Source organism: Dioscorea cayenensis, chromosome 4, assembly GCF_009730915.1.
Source record: "Dioscorea cayenensis subsp. rotundata cultivar TDr96_F1 chromosome 4, TDr96_F1_v2_PseudoChromosome.rev07_lg8_w22 25.fasta, whole genome shotgun sequence".
Lineage (NCBI taxonomy): Eukaryota > Viridiplantae > Streptophyta > Magnoliopsida > Dioscoreales > Dioscoreaceae > Dioscorea > Dioscorea cayenensis.
The window spans coordinates 20370723-20393201 of record NC_052474.1 but is presented as its reverse complement, the minus strand read 5'-3'; the positions used below and the strand labels follow the sequence as shown (position 1 = coordinate 20393201).

Sequence of the window (22479 nt, the reverse complement as noted above, 5' to 3'; positions counted from 1 at the left end):
ACTATACACATCACACTGGTAGATGACACAGCCTCTATATACATTTACAAAGTAGATAATTTAACCATACACATTACATTGGTAAATGATGCAATCTTTATACACATTCGCAAACCATTACCTTGATTATTTTCCCTTGGCAACAAATAATAAATTATAATAAAAGTGTAATGATTAATTGAATTGATTAAAATAAGAAAAATGGAATATATTTATGCATTAAAGAAATGGAGATAGAAAGAAGGTTTGTCTGTGTCTGTAGCTCCAGGAAAGGAAAGAGGAATAATAGGAAGAGCACATGGAATGTCAATCCGGCCAATCCCATCCGTACATCAGGTACATGCCAGTGAACGTGATCCGTTGGATGGGTGGGGACAAGAAAATAAAAAAATAAGGGTGTTGGTGTGGCGCAAAGGCCAAAAGCATCCAAAGGCCGTGATGATCTGATCTGATAAAGATTAACGGCCACGATTATCCGGAACTCAAACCGGTGATGGCCCGCGGCTCACCGACAAAAAGCTGATTGGTTCACATGGGCAAGTGGGCTTAGATCACTGGCCCGAAATTGGGAAACGAGATCAGTGGCATCTTCCGTAATTATGTGTCATCCCATATGGGCATTATCGTCCTTTTGCAACAAACGGAAAGTCATCTATGAAGTCAAGATACTGTAAATACAAAAAAATCCCCAGTTCCCGGTTGGAAACTTGCTCTCTTACGTCATCTTTATAATTTCTCAATATATATATATATATAGATCCGTTTTAAAAATATATCATTTCACTATAAATTTTTATCGAAAAAAATATTAATTTTTATATTTATATTGTGACAAGTTTTTCTTTTAAAAAAAAAGTTTATATTCATTTTATTTACAAAATAAACAAATCATATCAGAGCATCTAAGTTACAGAGTTGTAATCTCTAACACATCCCACCACCCTCATAAAAACACAACCACCATACAAAACACCCACTGACAACAATAACCAAAAAATCCATTGCCACTTTATATTCATATATCATTTCACTGTTAATTTTCGTATTAAAAAAACTACACATTTTTTTGTTTAATAACATTTGCAAAAATATAAACATATATATAAACATTTTTTTTTTGTGAAGCTATATATATATATGTGTGTGTGTGTGTGCCTTTTAAAAAAAAAATTCATATTTTCTTTAAAGATAAATAGTAAAAGTAAAAGAGTAAAAAGGTAAAAGAAATGATGTGATGTGATCCATTAGCTACTACTAGATCCCACATCCGCATTTAAGTTCAAGCGTTGAGTATTCATGAGCATGACTTATGAGTGACATCCTTCACATTGTTATTAAATTATATTCCATCCTTTTTTTCCCTATTAAATAATTCATCAAAATAATCATAAATGGTATACATATATAAACTAAAAATAAACTAGAATAAATTAAATTAAAATAAGTTTTTTATTTTTTATTTTTTGACTTGGTTGTTGAATCATATCACTGGCCTACTCTTTTTGACACCACTATGAAAAGAAGAAACTTTTTTATATATTTTTTATTTTAAAGCTCACCATTCCTTATTAAAAAAAATAAAGAAAAAAAAGAGCACTAATATACATAAACATGATAATGAGAACAAAAAAAACACAATAAAAAAATTACAAATTACAATTAAAATTGGGTAGTGAAAGGAGTGTTGATTTTTTTTTAAAAAATTTTTAAAAAGAAAAATTAAAATTAGAAGAGAAAAAAAAAACGGATAACGTTTCACAAAAGAGTGGGAAAAAAAAAGAGGAATTTTAAACCATGGTTTAGGGCTCAAACCGGAGCAGGCGGCGCCGGCTCGGGAGGCTTCATCTCCGACGAGGTCTCGGCCGTGGACGCTGGTGGGCCGTTCGTACTCCCGGGAACCAGCGACGGCGGAGGCGGGCGGGGGTGGTGGTGGTGGTGATGATCTAGGCGACCATCGATGCAGGAAGCGCACTTCCTTTCGATCCAGCCCTCGAAATCGTACTGCCGGCAACCCCAGACACGGCGGCCGGAGCAGAGTCGGCCGATCACTCCGGCGATCACTCCGAGCACTGCGATGACGGCCAGCACGGCGATAACTGGCCCGATCGAGCCGCCACTGCTTCGGTGCCTGTAGGGCTCTTCGTAGCTCCCCGGCGGCTGCTGCTGCTGCTGCTGCTGCTGCTGCTCCCCCGTCAGCGACATCTCAAAAGACGATTTTTAGGCAAAAGATTGAAAGCTTTTTAGGGATTTCAACCAAAAAGGATTCAAATTTCGCTAGGGTTTTGAGGGTTTCCAGTGAGAGAGAAAAAGGAAAAAAGAAGAAAAAAGAAGAAGAAAAGGGAGTTTATGTGTCTTCACAGGACGAAGCGGTGCTTTGTTAGAACTCTTAGAGAGATTTGTCCTTTGGATTGATGACACGTGTACTTATAGATCTGTGTTTTTATAAAGAGCAATTACTATACTGCATTAATTATATTTATTTAGAGTAATGATTTATTTATTTTATATAAAATTGGTTTTTTTTTTGGTTAAATAATAAATGGAGATAGTTTGGTTGGCGGTTTATTATTATTTATTGGGTGCTATTATTGGAAAGGAAATAAAAATAAAGTTAAAAATTAAAGTGATAAAGATCAGAGAATTTTCAGTTATGGGGAAGGAAACAAGCACAAGAGAGAAGCTGGGCAGCAGAAGAGATTGACTTATGATGTCATATATACTAATATTTATATATTATATATATATATATTAAAGGAGTATCTTTAATAAAAAATTTCTTTTATTTATACATGTATAGTGATAGTATTAATAGATATATTTCAAATATAGACAAATTTTATAGATGGATATGACTTAACATGCAAAGAAAATCATGTCAAGTTTCATTTATTATTATTAAATAATAACATATTATTAATTTGACAAAAGATTTTTATTTTTTTTTTTTTTTGACTAAAGATGTGTATATATGTAATAGAAAAGGCCAAAATATAAATGCCTTTATATACATGTAACTTTGAAGGTTTTGTAGGTGTATGTAATCCATGCTAAAAATTTAAGATATATTACAGAAAAAATCACAACAAAGAACATGTATGCAGTAAAAAAAAAATTAATTTTTTTTTATAACTGAAAAAACAATTTAATTCCACAATAAATTAATTATTCAGTGTTTCTAAGCAACCAATGCTTCAGATTAATCCTACAAGTCTCTCATTTTTCTTGCTAATGGCTTTAGTAACTAATTAATGGATGATCTTATTAAACATGCTTAAAATCACAGGTTCATTTCTTCTCACAAAGGAAATTGACCTACATTATCTGCCTGAATTGCATGGGTAAGCAATTGATAAAAAATATCGACAACAAATAACAACAAAGAATATTCACGCGATGAAAACGATAAATCATAACTATATATGCAGCAGAAATCGTCAGTTATTAATAATAAAACATGAAGCTGAAGGATGTTTAACAGACCTTTGCTGCAATTCAAGAGGTATACTCAATCCGACCGCCTGGCCGACCACCGATAGCCATGACAGCAAATAGCCCGAGATATCAAGGTCCTTCATGGACGTGCCACCGAGCAGTAACTTCATCCAATCACTCGTCGCACAAGGGTGTAATGTGTACCAGGGCCGATGCAAATATGGATGTTCCTGTGAGAATAGCAAAACATCGTATTCTTATTGTCACAACATCTGGTTCATTTCGACATATTGATGTTGAAGAACAGGATGGAAAGCACATGAACATACCCCTAAGGTCATGTAAGTCCATTTTGATTCTCTTAGAATTTTTGAAGAGGAAGGAGGAAGGTCATTCTCAATCTCATCCAAATTTAAAGGCTGACCATCTGAACAAGAAGCGAATTACCGGCCACTAGTGATCAGATAATAGATTTATATATTACTTCGTAATGTTTAAATTTCAATAAGATACATACCAGATTGGTATCCATGGAAGTAGAGAACTGGAACCTGGTAGGAAAAGCTATATACAATGTGGAAATCATAAATATGTGCTTCATTACTGGTGCTATGAACCTGGCAAACAAAATGCAAATTCTATCTGATCAGCATGTTAAATGTATATATACACAAACACACATTGAATCAAATCGATTTGGACAAACTGTTTGCAAGTATATCAACAGGGATGAAGGCGAAGAAATAATTGAAACTTACAAAGAAAAAGAGCATAATGAGTTAAGCCAATATAGTACCAATGTAGCGACATCATCGGTCTCTTCTCTCTCGGAGAAGCTGTCTACAATGAGACACTCCTGAACAAAAGAATTATGACAAACAACATCAATCGAAAGTGTTTCACATATAGATGAGCAAAGAATTATGTACATTTTTGCACTGAAACTCAACAACACCAATGTTTTCAAAGACGGACCTCATTCCGATCAATATCATACATATTCTCTAGTGATAAATATCCTTCTTCCTGAGAATAACATCAAAAGAAGAAGGCCTGTTGAAAGAAACAATACCAAATTCGATGAACATGAGGTGCCGAAAAAGTAAACAAGGATGACCAACCTTACAAGAAGAACCCATAAGTGTGGATTTACTAGGAATCCATGTCCACTGGGGAAGACTGGGATTAACTTGTTTCCATCTTTCAACAAGGGTTCTAAGAGCAACATAGAAATCCTTTTGAGAGATTGTTCCATCCCACACTTCAAGATTGCTCATTTTGTGTTTGAAGTGCAGCCTAAACCCTAAAAAAAAGAAAAATCACTGCTTTTTTTTCTCACGTTAAGGAATAAATTAAACACTATCTATCAGAGAAATTATATCAAATTGACACATACTTACACTTTCAACATCTAAATTCATTAAATACAAACAAGATCTTCCTTCTAATAAATTTCATTTCATAAAAACAATAATTTGTGTTCCCTATTGCAACAAAGAAGTCATTTTGAGATTTTATTCCATCCAACAGGTCAAGGGCCTCATTGTTGTGCTTGAATTGCATCTTAAACCCTAAAAAGGAAAACAAAAATCTTTGCTGTGTTCACAGATTAAGGAACAAATTAAACTCAAGAAAATCAAAGAAATAGCATCAAATTCACAGACAAGTACAAACAACAAATTTTTTTTTTTTTTAATTTAAACCATAAAATGAAATTTCCATCAAGAATTAATGATCGAAAAGCAACGAATTAAGGATTCTGGAAAAATTTACTAACCAAAACTCAAATTCAGTAGAACAAATAATAAATTTATAAAATCAATTCACAAAAGAAAAAGTGCATAAAACTACATCAAGAATCAGCAAACTTGTTAATCAAAACAAGATCCATACCTGAAAACCCTAATCTCACAACCCGATTCTCGAGCAGCACCCTCTCCGTTCTCAAACTGCTCCGTTCTTTCTCTATTTTTCTAATATTTTTATTTTTATTTTTTTGTTCTTAGAATTTTATTACTACCTATAAAAAAATAAAAAAATAATTTTCTTTTTAATTTGTTTATTGAAATAAAAAAGAGCCTCTTCAATAAAACGCCAAATCATGGAACAAAAAGACATTTTTACCCCTAATGCATTTGAAAATATTATTCTCATTTTTATCAGGAGAAAAAAAACATACTAATCATAAATACACAAATATAAATTTATTTTATAAATAAATTACAATTTAAAATGCAAAAACATATAAAACTCTATCTATATGTATATATATACATGGGAATTTCATCAAAATATCCACAGTTGATGAAAAGGTATAGATAAAAAGATATATTGATAAATCAGTGCATAAATATACTAATATAAATAGTACACAAACCATGTATTTGTATGAAGAATGGACAGACAGTTGGCCACGTGTGTATATATATTGTCATATATATATATATATATATAAATTTTTAATATTTATAATTCAGCTATAAAAATAAAAATAAAAATAATAAGAGGCATTTAACTTGAGATGTTATATACTTAAGTGAAACTACTGAATTATTAATTTATTATATTAATAAATAATAAAGTAGAGACTAGGATTGAGAGAAGTCCTTTTCTATTATAAAAACTCCCACTATCTCGTCCAGATTAATTTAAAACCCGTGATTCCTAAGTGATAAGTGGGTTTTTTTAGAAAAAAATATATATTATTGACTGAGACCTGGGTGTTTTTGGGCATGGTCCAGAGTCAATATAAATTAACTTACTCTGTGAAAACTTGCAAAAAGAAAATATAAGATGAAGAAGCTCATTTCCTGAGACATTGAATTCACAAATAACAACTGCATGCAGATATCCACACAGTTAATCATCATCATCATCATCATCATCATCATCATCATCATTTATCATCAATCAAAGGGAAGGAATCTTCTCATGGTTCTCACCAGCTGATTTCTCCAAACATGCTGGCCTAACAGCTTTATAGTAAAAGAATGCCATTATCTCGTCTCCACTCCGAACAACTAAACATCACCAAACATCTAATCTATTAAAACTAAAGCCAATACGATGAAAAACCCAAACTAATATATATAGAGAACTATTCATTTATGGACATCCATTATCAAATATTGGATCTCGATTCAACGGCCAACATTGATGAACACATAATACTACTATTCATCAATAGTAATCATTGGATCGTGACCGATCCAATGGCTGATGATTGGACGCCTATAGATTTCTTATCTGTAGACATCTACAGAGGGTGTTTTATCATATATATATATATATATATATACATGTACCTTTATCACGGTGAAGTATTTTGCCGGCTTTAGTGAAGATGATCTCAGGGAACTTTGATACTTTAAGAACAGAAGCTAATTCATCTTCAACAACAGCATCCACTGCAACACACTGTTGATCATATAATTCAGTCATTGAACACAGTTTAACATTGCTCAACTGTAAGAACAGACTAATTTTAATGTCAATAAGTTTTTGCTGTTGTTGTTACTCTGGGTGAAGGTAATCCAGTGTCCCAAAACATCTGCACTGCTTTCTCTAATTCAATCCTTGCCTTCTCATTCTCTTTTGGCCTGTAAACATCATTCAATTCTCACAAAAACAGTAAAAACAAAGGTTCTTAGAGTTTACATGAAAGTTTAAATCTTCAACAACCATAATTAAGATTCAAATTGCAACAAATCTTAGGAAAAACAATTAGCAAGTCCATGATTAGTTCCTGAACAATATCCAAATGTTTATTTTCAGTCTCAAACTCAAAAAAAAATTATTTTAGTTTAACCATTCAAACATATGCATACATTCATCCTTGTTCTTAAATGACACAAACATATTTATTTGATCCCTCAACTACAAATTCATTTATATATAGAGGACTGGTCATCTAAAGGAGTCCATAGATTTTAAATTTATGGGCGTCCACAGTAACCGTCAGATTACCATGTGACGGCTTTGATTATCATAAACAGTACTAAAAACATGTTCTACAGTATTGTACAGTATCTTAATAGTAAAAGATATATAGTATTTATATAAACAAACAACCGTTGGATAATGATCCATCGTTTTTAAATCAAATATCCATAAAATACAATAATCTAGGGACTTACCTAAATTACTTTTTGCCTTATATATATATTCATATGAAATGAACGAATTGCACAACAACAAGAAGCCGTTAATCCCAACTTGTTGAGGTTGGCTACGTAAGTCCTTCTTTCCATATTACTCTTATCATAAACCAAAAGATTACATCTGTTTAACATTTTTTAGTTTTACCTATTCTTTTTTCTACAGCTTTTTACCGGAAAAGCTTCCACTTTTCTTATAAAGACATCGACTAATCATCTAAAAAGACATGTCCATACCATTTCAATTTCAATTGATTCTATCTTAAATATACAAATTTCACAATTACATTCATTTTTGTTCCTAAATGACTCAAATATATCATTTTGTTCTTTCTATGACACTACAAATCTAAAACCAAAACAATCCATCATACATACATTAAACCAAAAGTTAGCTTTTTTTCATTTTTCAATCCAAAAATGAGAGAATGAGAAAGAAAGAGAGCTAACCTTCTGTATCTATGGTGAACAAGGATGACCAAAGGATTGAAATCCTTGAACACAGTGTCCTCCCACTCACTGGATGTGATATCCTTCACTGCTTTGATGTAGTTATCATCCTTCCAAACAATCTCCTTCTCCTCCTCATCATCCTCATCCGCATCATCCTTCTTGACGTTTTTGATATAGAACTTGTCAAAGAATTGATCAAGCTTAAACCCTCTCCCCTCAGCATCCTCCGGCCAATCAGGATCCTCCTCATCCACAACAAGAGAGTAATCTCTCGCCAGCTTCAGCGCCTTCATCCTTAGCTTCTCCGGATCCATCTCTTCCTCTACCTCTGGTTGCAAGTCCAGCACTTGCCTTATCTTTCTTCTCAGCTCCATCCTCTCCTCACCGGACATGAGAAAGGGTCCGTCGTCATCGCTGCTCTCCTCGTCATCGTCATCGTCGTCGCTTCTGTTGCCGAGGACGAGATCCAGAGCTTTGGAAGCTCTCAGCTTGAGAAGAGGATGAGACTGGGCTCTCTGAAGAGCTTTGGACTCTCTGAAGCATATCGTCGAACATTTGATGCGCGTTTGAACGTCTTTGAGACATATCATCGAACACTTTAAAGGCAGTTGTTGATTTAGAAACGCCATGCTATTCTATTGTCTCTTTCACAGTATCATATAAATGAAATTATAACATTATATAAGGGTCTATGTATAAAAGGGCCCACAATAATATTATTAAAATAAATATTTTCTAAAAATTCATAAATTTATGAGTAATTTTAAAAATAATATTATTAAAATAAATAATTTCTAAAAATATAGCTCATCCATTATTGCTAACATTTTAATAACCTTATAAAACAAAATAACTATTATTTAGGGGTTGTTTGGTTTGTGCTGTAAGTCGAAATTACGATGAAATTACAGTAAAGAAAAATCGTCGCGATTTCATTTACATCATCGCTCGTTTTGGTTTCATCAGAATCGAAAAACTCTGCATTACTTTTTAATTGTTTTGGTTTGATGTAAGTTAGAAGATATAGTCACCATTGTAAGTAGAGAGTAAGATTACTCTAATGTATTATTATTAATTATTTAATGCATTTTAAAAAAATAATTTAAACTAAAATAATTAATTTAATTTAATTTAATTTTTAAACTAATTAAATGATTTAATAAAGTATTTATTACATTTAAAAATAATAATCAGAAACTCAAATAACTAAGCCAAATAATAATAAGAAACTTAAATAATTAAACACTAACTCTAAATAATTAATTTAGTTCTCCCCATCTACTCTTAACACTAATGTAAATTAATTAATTAATTAATTTAATAATAATTTTATTAAATTAAAAATATATAAAATTCTTTAATTTTATATAAAAAAATATTTTTTTTAATTAAAATTAAATACAAATTAGTATATTTTAAATAAAAATAAATAAATTTAATAAAATATAAATAAACATAAGTTTAATTATACTAACAATTGATTATATGTAAGTTTTCATTTTCTTTTAATGCATAAATTGGAGAATGAAGAATGGTGATTTTAGCCCAAATGTTTTCCTGCATTTCAACTTACAGCAAATTTTTACTGTAAGTTGAAATGCAGCAAAAGTACACAAAACTGTAAAACTGTTTACATGTAAAACTGATTTCACAGCAAACCAAACAGCCTTTTACATGTAAAACCAGTTACATTACAGCTACTTACAGCTAATTACATAATGTTGTGCCTGTGAAATATTATGAAAATGATAAATGGATAAACCTAAGATCAACTGCCTACAATATATTTGTTATAGTGTTTAAATTAATAAAAAATTTAGAAATTCTAAATATAAAAAAAAATGCAATATTTTTTTTAAATTATACTTTTCAACCAATAGTTTTTTGACCAATTAGTATCAGATTCCTTGAGTAGGATATTTGTTTCACAGAATACCTGAAATCAAATTTCAATATTCACGCAAGATGAAAACACAGGTACTTAGGTGCTTATGACTCTGCTATACGCCTGTACACGCCCCTAACACGTGCTCATTACATTTCGTCTATATATATAGATCCATTTCACCTCATCATTATTTTTTTTTCAAACTATTATTCACATAAATTAGAATAATTGTTTATTTATCTTTAAGAAAATACACAAATAGAAGTAGTTATCTAGACATTTCAAGAAGAATCTTCAATACTGTGATTGAGCCGAGGCAGAAGCCAGCTAAAGAACCCAATGTTAATTTCTCTGTTTAATCTTTGAGCTGAGTACTCCATCAAAATGCTCCATAAATCTCCCACTGTCCATCCATGCAACAATATCCATCTGGTAACCTACCGAAGAAAAAAATACGATAACTTCATTACCCACTACATCTCAGCAATGACTCGAGAAACTTTGTATACCTGTTCTAATCTCTGCAAGGCCGCGTCTCCGAAGGTATAGTAATGAATGAACGGTCGCAAAGCCTGATATTTGAGGAAATGAGTTTGGAATACGATCTTTTGGGCATTATAATTACAGTTTCGCTAAATAAAGCACTAGAAGATAACCTGTGATGCTGCAAGCCACTGGATCATACTTTTGATCTCAGGATCCCCGCCGAAAGCTCCGCAACCCCAATTCCCGGTCGCAATGCCAATGTCTAGATATTCATAAACTATATCATTTGTACACTTGGTTTCTTCAGGCAGAGTAAATGTGCTATTACTGACCTGCATTATAAGGTGGATATCCAAATTGACAAGCATTTGAGGTGGGTTTACAGTGAAAATTCACGAGGAAAAGCATCCGATCTAATTATTCAGCTAGGTATAATTTAAGTAAATAGTTCCCTGGGATCATTCAATTGATTAAATAAGAGAAAATAAAAGAGTACATTAATTTTAAGGAGAATGAACTAGTATTGTTAGAATATCTAACAATTTCATATGGGTTAATTGGAAAAATATGAATTTGAACATATAAGTCTGGGTTTCTCATCCTATCAGCTTTAAGCTTTTGTGTTAAATTGAGTTTTGGTAATATCACTAATATGTTTGGTTCACATCTAACAAGCATCGAGGCACTTACTGTAACAATGTCGGGAGGCTGGTTGTGAACTTCCCTGCTGTACTGGTGTGATAGGTTTTTGGAAGAACCAATCCCTTGAAAAATCTTAAGATAGCATGGATAATTTGATTGATCAGAAAATCCACAAAAGGCTTTGTTGGTCTCCCTGCTCCCATCAACAAATTCAACAAAAAGCAACAAATGAGACCTTGAAATGTTCTAAATTAATGAGTAAATCCAACAAAAAGGCGCTTAACAGTAAAGAATTCATAGTGTCACGCATCAAAATAACTATAAATATAAAATTCAGTCTGAGCCCACACCAGCACTATCTGTTCTCTCATTCATCCGGCAATCATGATATGCCAACCACTTATTCTACTCAAGACCACCATCAGCACACATCATGACATTGAACAGGCAACTAAACAAAAGTTATGATTGCAGTTCTATCAATTAGGCAATGGAGATATGGTCCACAAAATAATAATAATAATAATAATAATAATAATAATAATAAGGTGATTCATGTATGTATAACCATGGGACCACCAGTTAACAAACTTTTTGGGCCTCAAATTGCCAAGCCTGAGCAGAGGTAGTGTTAGCACTTCTATGTTCATGTTTACTTCATCAAAATCTATTTTTCATAAAAGCAGCATTTTATTTTTACCAAGTTGTCTTCAGAGATAGACTGCAAGAAGCTTACACACATCCATTTTCAATTATCAAGAAAGCTTGGCATCTCCTACTTAAGGAGTATATTGGGTCAGATATACAAAGAAAGGGCAGGCAAAGGAAGAAGTATCAAATCTATAAGCAAATCCTAAGATGCATTTGTTAAGATGAAAAATGACATCTCTTTTGCTCATGATTGCTTATTTAGTTATCATTTCAATGTTTCTCACATGCCACAGGGATGCTCATGATTGCTTATTTAGATATCATTTCAATGTTTCTTCACATGCCACAGAATCCCTAGCGTTTCTTGTAGGGAAAAAAACTAGTAGATACAACACCAAAAACAGACCATGCTCTGGCAACTCAGCAAATTCTCATCTTAATAATGTAACTACTGTTTACATTGTAAGTGGGCCTTTGCTATCTTTGACACAACAGCATGTTCTGGCTGCTCAGTTATTGATGCTAAAAACAATTTAAAGAAGACTATGAAGAGAAAAAGGCATACCGAAGAAGGCCCTCAACTGTATATTGTCTGAATCTTGGACGGTCCAAAGCATCTATTGCAACAATCCTGGTCTTTCTCCTGCCCATTAAATCAGAAGGCTTCTGATCCAGGAAATCACCCACAAAACGAAATGAAGAACCATATCTGTATCGCAGAACCAATATATTGTTCACAATATTTAAATGAATTACCATGTTATCTGTAATTTAAGGATATTGATGTCCGTTAGAACTCTCACCCTATATAAGATGAAAACCTTTCTGCACCGACAATTTCGATAGCCTCATTCCCTTCCATGGAAGCCATGAAAAGCATGCCAGCAATTAATTCTGGATTGATCATGAATCTGATCTCTTCCTGCATAACCAAGCCAAGAAAAGAAAGAAAGAGAAAAAAGTGAAGTGAAAGAGTTAATGAGATGAAACTTTTATTTTGCACACCTTCATAGGTTAAAGTGAATAGTAATTTTAGTCCAAGGAAATAAACTTGACAGAGTTTGCCATTGACATTTTGTAGGTAAGCGCCTTTTGTTACAAGGATATGAAGACAGTGTTTAAATGGCATTAAAGTAAGGATCAAGAGATCAGCTGGTTAACTAGGATATGAATAAAATCTTAAAATCAAATCCATGGTTATGAATAACGATATCTTAACCTAAGCACCCCTTTTCACAAGGCATCGCTTATATGATTCAAACTTATCTACGCTTCTAACGAGTTCAAGTTTAAGATATCTAAGAAAATTGAAGAAGAAATACCTGCACACAACCTCTAACCAAAGCCCCTCCTCCTAAAAATTCATTAGCAAAATCTACCTCCAGAGCTTCATGGTTTTGATCTTCAATAAACCCCTTAGGAAAGACCTGAAAAGGGAAAGAAAATAATCATTGGAAACATTCCAGAATGAGAAGATATAGCTCAGCATAATCAAACAACGAAAATTAAAACTTTAAAATGCATCCCTTATTAATTACAATGCATTTGAAGCCTCAAAGGAAAAGTACAAAACAATGGATGTAGTTCAGGGCCACAACTTTCTAGTTATATAGGACAAGAAAGTGCCATGCCAAGGATTCCACATCTTTCTGGCCATGCCATTGCCATTGAATCTTTGGCTCTTGAATACATTTCTCACTCTACCTCAAGATGTCCAATTAAACTCAGTTCTCATGCATAAAGTAGAGAATTTAATGTTAGAAAAGTCAATGTCCATCACTAATTTACGGGTTAAGTGGGTATTGTATTATAGTCAATTTTTACTTTGAGCATTAAACTTTAATTTGTATCATTTTAGTTACCCAACTTCAATTTGGTTTCACCGAGAGGATACCAAGGGTTTTTCGAAGTGAATTTAATGATGTAGTTGCCGGAATTACCTCATCAACAACAATTCACTATGTCATATGCTGACGTGTACATGCCCATCATCAACAATGTCCATGTGGCCAACTATTATATACACATGGGCATTGTTGATTTGCATAATAAGTGGTCATGTGGACATCGTTAATGATATGACATGTATTTGTCAGCCGATGACAAGGCAATTCCAGTAGCCACGTCATAAATATCCTCCCAGAAACCCCTAAATACCCTCTTGGTGAAACCAAATTGAAGTTTGATACTCAATGTGAAAAGTTACCCATAGTACAATACCCACTCAAGATATTTACCCCTAATTTACAATAATTGAAAATTGATTTTGTTCCTTGTGTTACCTCAAAAGAGCAGAGGGAATAGAAGAATTCCTCCAAAAATCATCCTTTGGATATGTCATGCAGTCAGATCTAGGCTCCACAGAAAGAACTTTTCGCTCAAAAGAAACGTAACCTGTGGGCATGCGCAAGCATACCCTCTCAAAATAGTGAATAAGGCACCTTATTTTCTGTTCCTGGCTCTGTTTTGTATTGGCATGAAGAGCTCTGGGAAAGATAAATTGATGAATTAATATTTACCAGCATATTAATATTAAAGCTAGTTACTGATCACAAATAGCATGACAATAAACTATACTCCCGACACATTATTTTGGAAGTAACCAGAAAAAAAGATATATATATATATATATATATATATATATTAAAAGATGATAAATCGACCATGAGTAATTCTTGTAACAACATAGGAAGCACGATGGGCTAACACCATAGGCATCTATATTAAACTCTGGGAAAAGCTCAAGATAAAAGTATATTTATAATGATGCCCTCACTATGCAATTCCTCCTGAGCCAATCACGTCTACCATATCTATGGCAATCAAAGGACACATGGTCTTTGCGGTCCCTCAAAATGTATCTCATGTGAAAATCAAACAATGCAGTTGTATAGGTGATAGATACACCCAAAGTTTTCAATAGGTTTGAATAGGGAAAGGCAAATGGTAGGAAGTAGTTCACAGTGAAAGCTGCAAAGGGAATCGTCAAAGTTTTATCCAAAAATTAGATTTCTCTTCCATATAGTCTCATCTCTAACAGCCGAGACAGATTCTTTTATCCAATCCTATAGGATCATTCTCATGCATGATAAGAGAAACAACACACAAATTTAGCTTACTTAATTCTCAACATAATAAGAACAAAAAAAAAAAAAATGATGTAAAGATACAATTTAACCAAAGATTACATACGCAAAGAGATAATCAAAGTTGATGGGTGATGGAAGATCTTTGCCATGCCTAGCACGCATTGGAAACAAACAGAACAGTGAACAGGTGAGCAGAGCTGCAACCAACTCCTGTGGTGACAATGAACGCCCAAAAAGAAATATCAAACAGTAGCAACCACAGGCTCTTCATAATATTGTGGGAACAATGAAACTCAATAAAGAAAAAACTAGTCTATGCAGAAGTGGAAGCCATACCTGACTGAGAAAAACAATGCCGGATTCTTGCTGACCCATTATGCGAAGGCCAGATTGTTCTTCAAACTTTTCAACCAAATCCTGATAATGGGTTTCTAGAAGAGAAGGCAAACGCAACAACAGTCTAGCTAGCCCCGGAACAACCTCACCAAACCACATCCTGGAATCCATCCTAGACATCAGCTGTTTAAAGAAAAGACTTCATTGAGTTCTTATCTAAAAATTAACATCCAAATTCCTTTAAAATGACAGTGAAAATCAAACACATAACATTAGATCAATTTAATTTCCAAACCCCATTTAACAAAATCTCAAATTTTATTTCACGATCTTTCTTTCCAATAAAAAGGAAGTGCATTAATCTTCTTGATCTCCGACCAATAAAAAGCTCATTTTGTGAATCTTAAATAAAATAAATGCAGTTTATACTATGGAAATTAAGCTTTTTGGAATAAAACAATCAAAATCAAGATTTTGAGCTCGTTTTCAATCTCACTACACATATCTATCAAATCATAAACCCTAATTTAGTCAAAATATAATATCTAACTCGAATTCCAACCCTAATTCATATGGAAAATCACTAAATCCACCAATCAAATCTACGAAAACACAAGGAAATCACAGCACCTTATCGAAGAAGAGAGCATAACCATTAGCGGCCTTAAAAGCCAAGACATCATCGGAGAGGCCAAGGGCATCCCTGAGATCGAGAATGGCGTCGAAGAAGACCTCGCCGGAGTCCACGCGGCTAAGGTCAGGGCCGAGGGAGAGTGCCTTGAGGGCCTCCTCCGCCGGAGAAGGCCACAAGAGTGCCGACGACCGTTGGATCAACGGAATGAACGGCAGGATCGAACCCAAATCCTTCCTTCCCTCCATCCTCTTCTTCCAAAAGCTTTCCCCGCGTTCTTTCCTTATTTATAAACGGAATGGACTGGGATTAACTAATAGATCTGTGTTTTTATAAAGGGCAATTACTATACTGCATTAATTATATTTATTTAGAGTAATGATTTATTTATTTTATGTAAAATTGGTTTTTGGATGAATAATAAATGGAGATAGTTTGGTTGGCGGTTTATTATTATTTATTGGGTGCTATTATTGGGAAGGAAATAAAAATAAAGTTAAAAATTAAAGTGATAAGGATCAGAGAATTTTCAGTTATGGGGAAGGAAACAAGCACAAGAGAGATGGTGGGCAGCAGAAGGGATTGACTTATAATGTCATATGTATTAATATTTATAGATATATATATATATACATATTAAAGGAGTATCTTTAATAAAAAATTTTATTTTATTTATACATGTATAGTGATAGTATTAATAGATGGATATGACTTAACATACAAAGAAATTCATGTCAAGTTTAATCTATTATTATAAAATAATAACATATTATTAATTTGACGAAAGTTTTTTTTTTTTTACTAAAGATGTGTATATATATGTAATAGAAAAGGCCAAAATATGAATGCCTTTATATACATGTAACTTTGAAGATTTTGTAGGTGTATGTAATATATGCTAAAAATTTAAGATATTACAGAAAAAATCACAACAAAGAACATGTATGCATTAAAAAAAATTTAAATTTTTTTTATATCTGAAAAAACAATTTAATTCAACAAGAAATTATTCAGTGTTTCTAAGCAGCCAATGCTTCAGATTAATCCTACAAGTATGTTATTTGTCTTGCTAATGGCTTTAGTAACTAATTAAAGGATGATGTTATTAAACATGCTTAAAATCACAGGTTCATTCCTACTCACAAAGGAAATTGAGCTGAATTATCTGCCTGAGTTGCATGGGTAAGCAATTGATCAAAATATCAACAACAAACAACAACAAAGAATTATCACACGATGAAAACGATAACTATACATGCAGCAGAAATCGTCAGTTATTAATAATGAAACATGAAGCTGAAGGATGTTTTACAGACCTTTGCTGCAATTCAAGAGGGATCCTCAATCCAACGGCCTGCCCGACCACCGATAGCCATGACAGCAAATAACTCGAGATGTCAAGGTCCTTCATGGACGTGCCACCAAGCAGTAACTTCATCCAATCACTCGTCGCACAAGGGTGTAATGTGTACCAGGGCCGACGCAAATATGGATGTTCCTGCGAGAATAGCAAAACATCGTATTCTTATTGTCACAACATCAAGTTCATTTCAACATATTGATGCTGAAGAACAGGGTGGAAAGCACATGAATATACCCCTAAGGTCATGTAAGTCCATTTCGATTCTCTTAGAATTTTTGAAGAGGAAGGAGGAAGGTCATTCTCAATCTCATCTAAATTTAAAGGCTGGCCATCTGAACAAGAAGCAAATTGTCGGCCACTAGTGATCAGATATAGATTTATACATTATTTCGTAATGTTTAAATTTCAATAAGATACATACCGGATTGGTATCCATGGAAGTAGAGAACTGGAACCTGGTAGGAAAAACTATATACAATGTGGAAATCATAAATATGTGTTTCATTACTGGTGCTATGAACCTGGCAAACAAAATGCAAATTCGATCTAATCAGCATGTTGAATATATATACACTATTACACACACATGGAATCAAATCGATTTGGGCAAACTGTTTGCAAGTATATCAACAGGGATGAAGGCAAAGAAATAATTGAACATAATGAGTTAAGCCAATATAGTACCAATGTAGCGACATCATCGGTCTCTTCTCTCTCGGAGAAGCTGTCTACAATGAGACACTCCTGAACAAAAGAATTATCACAAACAACATCAATCGAAAGTGTTTCTCATATAGATGAGCAAAGAATTATGTTCATTTTTGCACTGAAACTCAACAACACCAATGTTTTCAAAGACGGACCTCATTCCGATCAATATGATACATATTCTCTAGTGATAAATATCCTTCTTCCTGAGAATAACATCAAAAGAAGAAGGCCTGTTGAAAGAAACAATACCAAATTCGATGAACATGAGGTACCAAAAAAACTAAACAAGGATGACCAACCTTACAAGAAGAACCCATAAGTGTGGATTTACTAGGAATCCATGTCCACTGGGGAAGACTGGGATTAACTTGTTTCCATCTTTCAACAAGGGTTCTAGCAGCAACATAGAAATCCTTTTGAGAGATTGTTCCATCCCACACTTCAAGATTGCTCATTTTTGAGTTTGAAGTGCAGCCTAAACCCTAAAAAAGAAAAATCACTGTTTTTTTTTTCTCACGTTAAGGAATAAATTAAACACTATCTATCATAGAAATCATATCAAATTGACACATACTTGCACTTTCAGCATCTAAATTCATTAAATACAAACAAGATCTTCCTTCTAATAAATTTCATTTCATAAAAACAACAATTTGTGTTCCCTATTGCAACAAAGAAGTCATTTTAAGATTTTATTCCATCCAACAGGTCAAGGGCCTCATTGTTGTGCTTGAATTGCATCTTAAACCCTAAAAAGAAAAACAAAAATCTTTGCTGTGTTCACAGATTAAGGAACAAATTAAACTCAAGAAAATCAAAGAAATAGCATCAAATTCACAAACAAGTACAAAAAACAATTTTTTTAAATTTAAACCATAAAATGAAATTTACCATCAAGGATTAATGATCGAAACTCAAATTCAGTAGAACAAACAATAAATTTATAAAATCAATTCACAAAAGAAAAAGGGCATAAAACTACATCAAGAATCGGCAAACTTGTTAATCAAAACAAGAAACCAAGACAAGATCCATACCTGAAAACCCTAATCTCACAACCCGATTCTCGAGCAGCACCCTCTCCGTTCTCAAACTGCCCCGTTCATTTCTCTTTTTTTCTTTTTTCTTTTTTCTTTTTTTTTTTTTTTATAATAATTATTCTTTTTGTTCTTAAAATTTTATTACTACCTATAAAAAATAAAAATAAAAAATCAAATTTTTTTAATTTCTTTTTTTAATTCGTTCTTTGAAAACAAAAAGGAGCCTCTTTAATAAATCGCCAAAATCATGGAACAAAAAGACATTTTTACCCCTAATGCATTTGAAAATATTATTCTAATTTTTATCAGGAGTAAAAAAAATACTAATCATAAATACAAAAAATATAAATTTATTTTATAAATAATTACAATTTAAAATACAAAAATGTATAAAACTCTATCATATATGTATGTGTGTGTATATATGGGAATTTATCAAAATGTCCGCAATTGGTGAAAAGATATAGATAAAAAAATATAGAAATAAATCGGTGTATAAACAGTAATATAAATAGTACTCAAACCCATGTATTTGCATGAAAAATATATAGTTGGGTGTTTGTTGATTTTTTTAAGAGAATACTAGTAAAAATCGAGATGAATCACACTCTAATAGTTAAGATCAAAAATATTGTATATTGAATTTTTTTAACTGTTTAACTATTCAAAGTGCATGAATGTTCATTAAAAAACTCGGCCTTATGTGTGTATTTATTATGATATACATAAAAATTCTTAATATTTATAATAAGAGGCATTTAACTTGATATGTATGCATGTGATTTTTTAAAATGTTAATATACTCATGTGAAACTACTGAATTATTAATTTATTATATTAATAAATAATAAAGTAGAGACTTGGATTGAGAGAAGTCCTTTTCTCTTACAAAAACTCCCACTACCTCGTCCAGATTAATTTAAAACCCCAGATTCCTAAGTGATAAGTAGGTTTTTTTTATAAATATATATATATATATATATATATTGACTGAGACCTGGGTATTTTTGGGCATGGTCCAGAGTCAATATAAATTAACTTTCCTCTGAGAAAACTTGTAAAAAGATATAATAAGATGAAGAAGCTCATTTCCTGAGACATTGAATTCACAAATTAACAACTCCTTGCAGATATACACACAAGTAATCATCATCATCATCATCATCATAACATCAATCAAAGGGATGAAATCTTCTCATGGTTCTCACCAGCTGATTTCTCCAAACATGCTGGCCTAACTGCTTTATAATAAAAGAATGCCATTATCTTGGACCACTCGTCTCCGCTCCGAACAACTAAACATCAACCAAACAAACATCCAATCTATTAAAACTTAAGCCCATACGAGGAGAGACCCAAACTTATATACATAGAGAACCATTCATCTATGGGCGTTCATTATCAGCCATTAGATCTCGATTCAACGACCAACATTGATGAATAGTAGTTAATACAGTAATTAATATTTAGAATTATCAATACCAGCCATTGGATCACGATCCAGTGACTGATAATTGGACACCCATAGATTTCTTTATCTGTAGACATCTACAGAGGATGTTTTGATATATATATATATATATATATTTATACATATACCTTTATCACGGTGAAGTATTTTGCCGGCTTTAGTGAAGATGATCTCAGGGAACTTGGATACTTTAAGAACAGAAGCTAATTCATCTTCAACAACAGCATCCACTGCAACACACTGTTGATCATGTAATTCAGTCATTGAACACAGTTTAACATTGCTCAACTGTAAGAACAGACTAATTTTAATGTCAATAAGTTTTTGATGTTGTTACTCTGGGTGAAAGGTAATCCAGTGTCCCAAAACATCTGCACTGCTTTCTCTAATTCAATCCTTGCCTTCTCATTCTCTTTTGGCCTGTAAAACACCATTCAATTCTCACAAAAACAGTAAAAACAAAGGTTCTTAGGGAAAAAATTGTATGAAAGTTTAAATCTTCAACAACCATAATTAAGATTCAAATTGCAACAAATCTTAGGGAAAAAAATTAGCAAGTCCATGATTAGTTCCTGAACTATATTCAAATGTTTATTTCAGTCTCAAACTCAAAAAAGAGTTATTTTAGTTGAACCATTCCAACTTATGCATACATTCATCCTTGTTCTTAAATGACACAAACATATTTATTTGATCCCTCAACTACAAATTCATTTATATATAGAGGACTGGTAATCTAAAGACGCCCATAAATGTTTAAATCTAGAGACATCCATAGTAACCATCGGATTACCATCCGACGGCTTTGATTATCATAAACTATAGTATTGTACAGTATTCATAACGGTAAAAGATGTATAGTATTTATATAAACAAAAAACTGTTGGATAATGATCCACCGGTTTTAAATCAAATATCCATAAAATACAGTAATCTATGGGACTTTCCTAGATTACTTTTTGCCTTATATATATATTCATATGAAATGAACGAATTGCACAACAACAAGAAACCGTTAATCCCAACTTGTTGAGGTCGGCTACGTAAGTCCTTCCCTTACATATTACTCTATCAAAAACCAAAAGATTACATCTGTTAAACATTTTTTAGTTTCACCTATTCTTTTTCTCCGGCTTTTTACCGGAAAAGCTTCCACTTTTCTTATAAAGACATAAGACTAATCATCACATTTCAATTTCCATTGATTCCCTCTTAAATATACAAATTTCACAATTACATTCATTTTTGTTCCTAAATGACTCAAATATATCATTTTGTTCTTTCAATGACACTACAACTAAATCTAAAACCAAAACAATCCATCATACATACATTAAACCAAAAAAAAAAAAAGTTAGCTTTTTTTTTCATTTTTTCAATCCAAAATGAGAGAATGAGAAAGAAAGAGAGCTAACCTTCTGTATCTATGGTGAACAAGGATGACCAAAGGATTGAAATCCTTGAACACAGTGTCCTCCCACTCACTGGATGTGATATCCTTCACTGCTTTGATGTAGTTATCATCCTTCCAAACAATCTCCTTCTCCTCCTCATCATCCTCATCCGCATCATCCTTCTTGACGTTTTTGATATAGAACTTGTCAAAGAATTGATCAAGCTTAAACCCTCTCCCCTCAGCATCCTCCGGCCAATCAGGATCCTCCTCATCCACAACAAGAGAGTAATCTCTCGCCAGCTTCAGCGCCTTCATCCTTAGCTTCTCCGGATCCATCTCTTCCTCTACCTCTGGGTGCAAGTCCATCACTTCCCTTATCTTTCTTCTCAGCTCCATCCTCTCCTCACCGGACATGAGAAAGGGTCCGTCGTCATCGCTACTATCCTCGTCATCGTCGTCGTCGCTTCTGTTGCCGAGGACGAGATCCAGAGCTTTGGAAGCTCTCAGCTTGAGAAGATGATGAGACTGGGCTCTCTGAAGAGCTTTGGACTCTCTGAAGCATATCGTCGAACATTTGATGCGCGTTTGAACGTCTTTGAGACATATCATCGAACACTTTAAAGGCAATTGTTGGTTTAGAAATGCCATGTTATTCTATTCTCTCTTTCACAGTATTATATAAATGAAATAACAACATTATTATATAGGGTCTATGTATAAAAGGGCCCACAAT

General features: G+C 33.0%; 3 protein-coding genes across 6 annotated transcripts; all 3 read right to left on the bottom strand.

Annotated features, from left to right (window-relative positions):
• Positions 1–1924: 1924 nt before the first annotated feature.
• On the bottom strand, positions 1925–8680 carry LOC120258938 (thioredoxin-like fold domain-containing protein MRL7L homolog, chloroplastic). Of its 4 annotated transcripts, none has more exons than XM_039266418.1 (11): positions 8040–8680; positions 6950–7031; positions 6738–6849; positions 6375–6452; positions 4554–4735; positions 4408–4458; positions 4229–4288; positions 3950–4049; positions 3762–3859; positions 3481–3662; positions 1925–2184 (listed from the first exon to the last, which is right to left on the bottom strand). In XM_039266418.1, the coding sequence occupies exons 1-11, from the start codon at positions 8669–8671 to the stop codon at positions 2058–2060; spliced, it is 1704 nt and encodes a 567-aa protein (XP_039122352.1). In that variant the 5' UTR covers positions 8672–8680; the 3' UTR covers positions 1925–2057. The 4 variants fall into 4 exon arrangements, with proteins under 4 accessions (XP_039122352.1, XP_039122353.1, XP_039122354.1 ...); XM_039266420.1 differs by lacking the exon at positions 1925–2184 and adding an exon at positions 2230–2432; XM_039266419.1 differs by lacking the exon at positions 6375–6452.
• Positions 8681–10145: 1465 nt separating this feature from the next.
• Positions 10146–18970, bottom strand: LOC120258937 (poly(ADP-ribose) glycohydrolase 1-like). The gene is given in 19 exon segments (XM_039266417.1): positions 10146–10367; positions 10440–10502; positions 10587–10748; positions 11107–11251; positions 12275–12418; positions 12513–12631; positions 13032–13136; positions 13992–14005; positions 14008–14195; positions 14902–15008; positions 15135–15317; positions 15765–16047; positions 17082–17263; positions 17363–17460; positions 17550–17649; positions 17813–17872; positions 17992–18042; positions 18139–18321; positions 18877–18970. Coding segments are annotated over 18 exon segments (2316 nt in total). The 5' UTR covers positions 18295–18321; positions 18877–18970; the 3' UTR covers positions 10146–10211.
• Positions 18971–19947: 977 nt separating this feature from the next.
• Positions 19948–22428, bottom strand: LOC120258939 (thioredoxin-like fold domain-containing protein MRL7L homolog, chloroplastic). Its single transcript, XM_039266422.1, is given in 5 exon segments — positions 19948–20174; positions 20479–20590; positions 20688–20696; positions 20698–20770; positions 21766–22428. Coding segments are annotated over 5 exon segments (942 nt in total). The 5' UTR covers positions 22395–22428; the 3' UTR covers positions 19948–20055.
• Between the last annotated feature and the right edge of the window lie 51 nt (positions 22429–22479).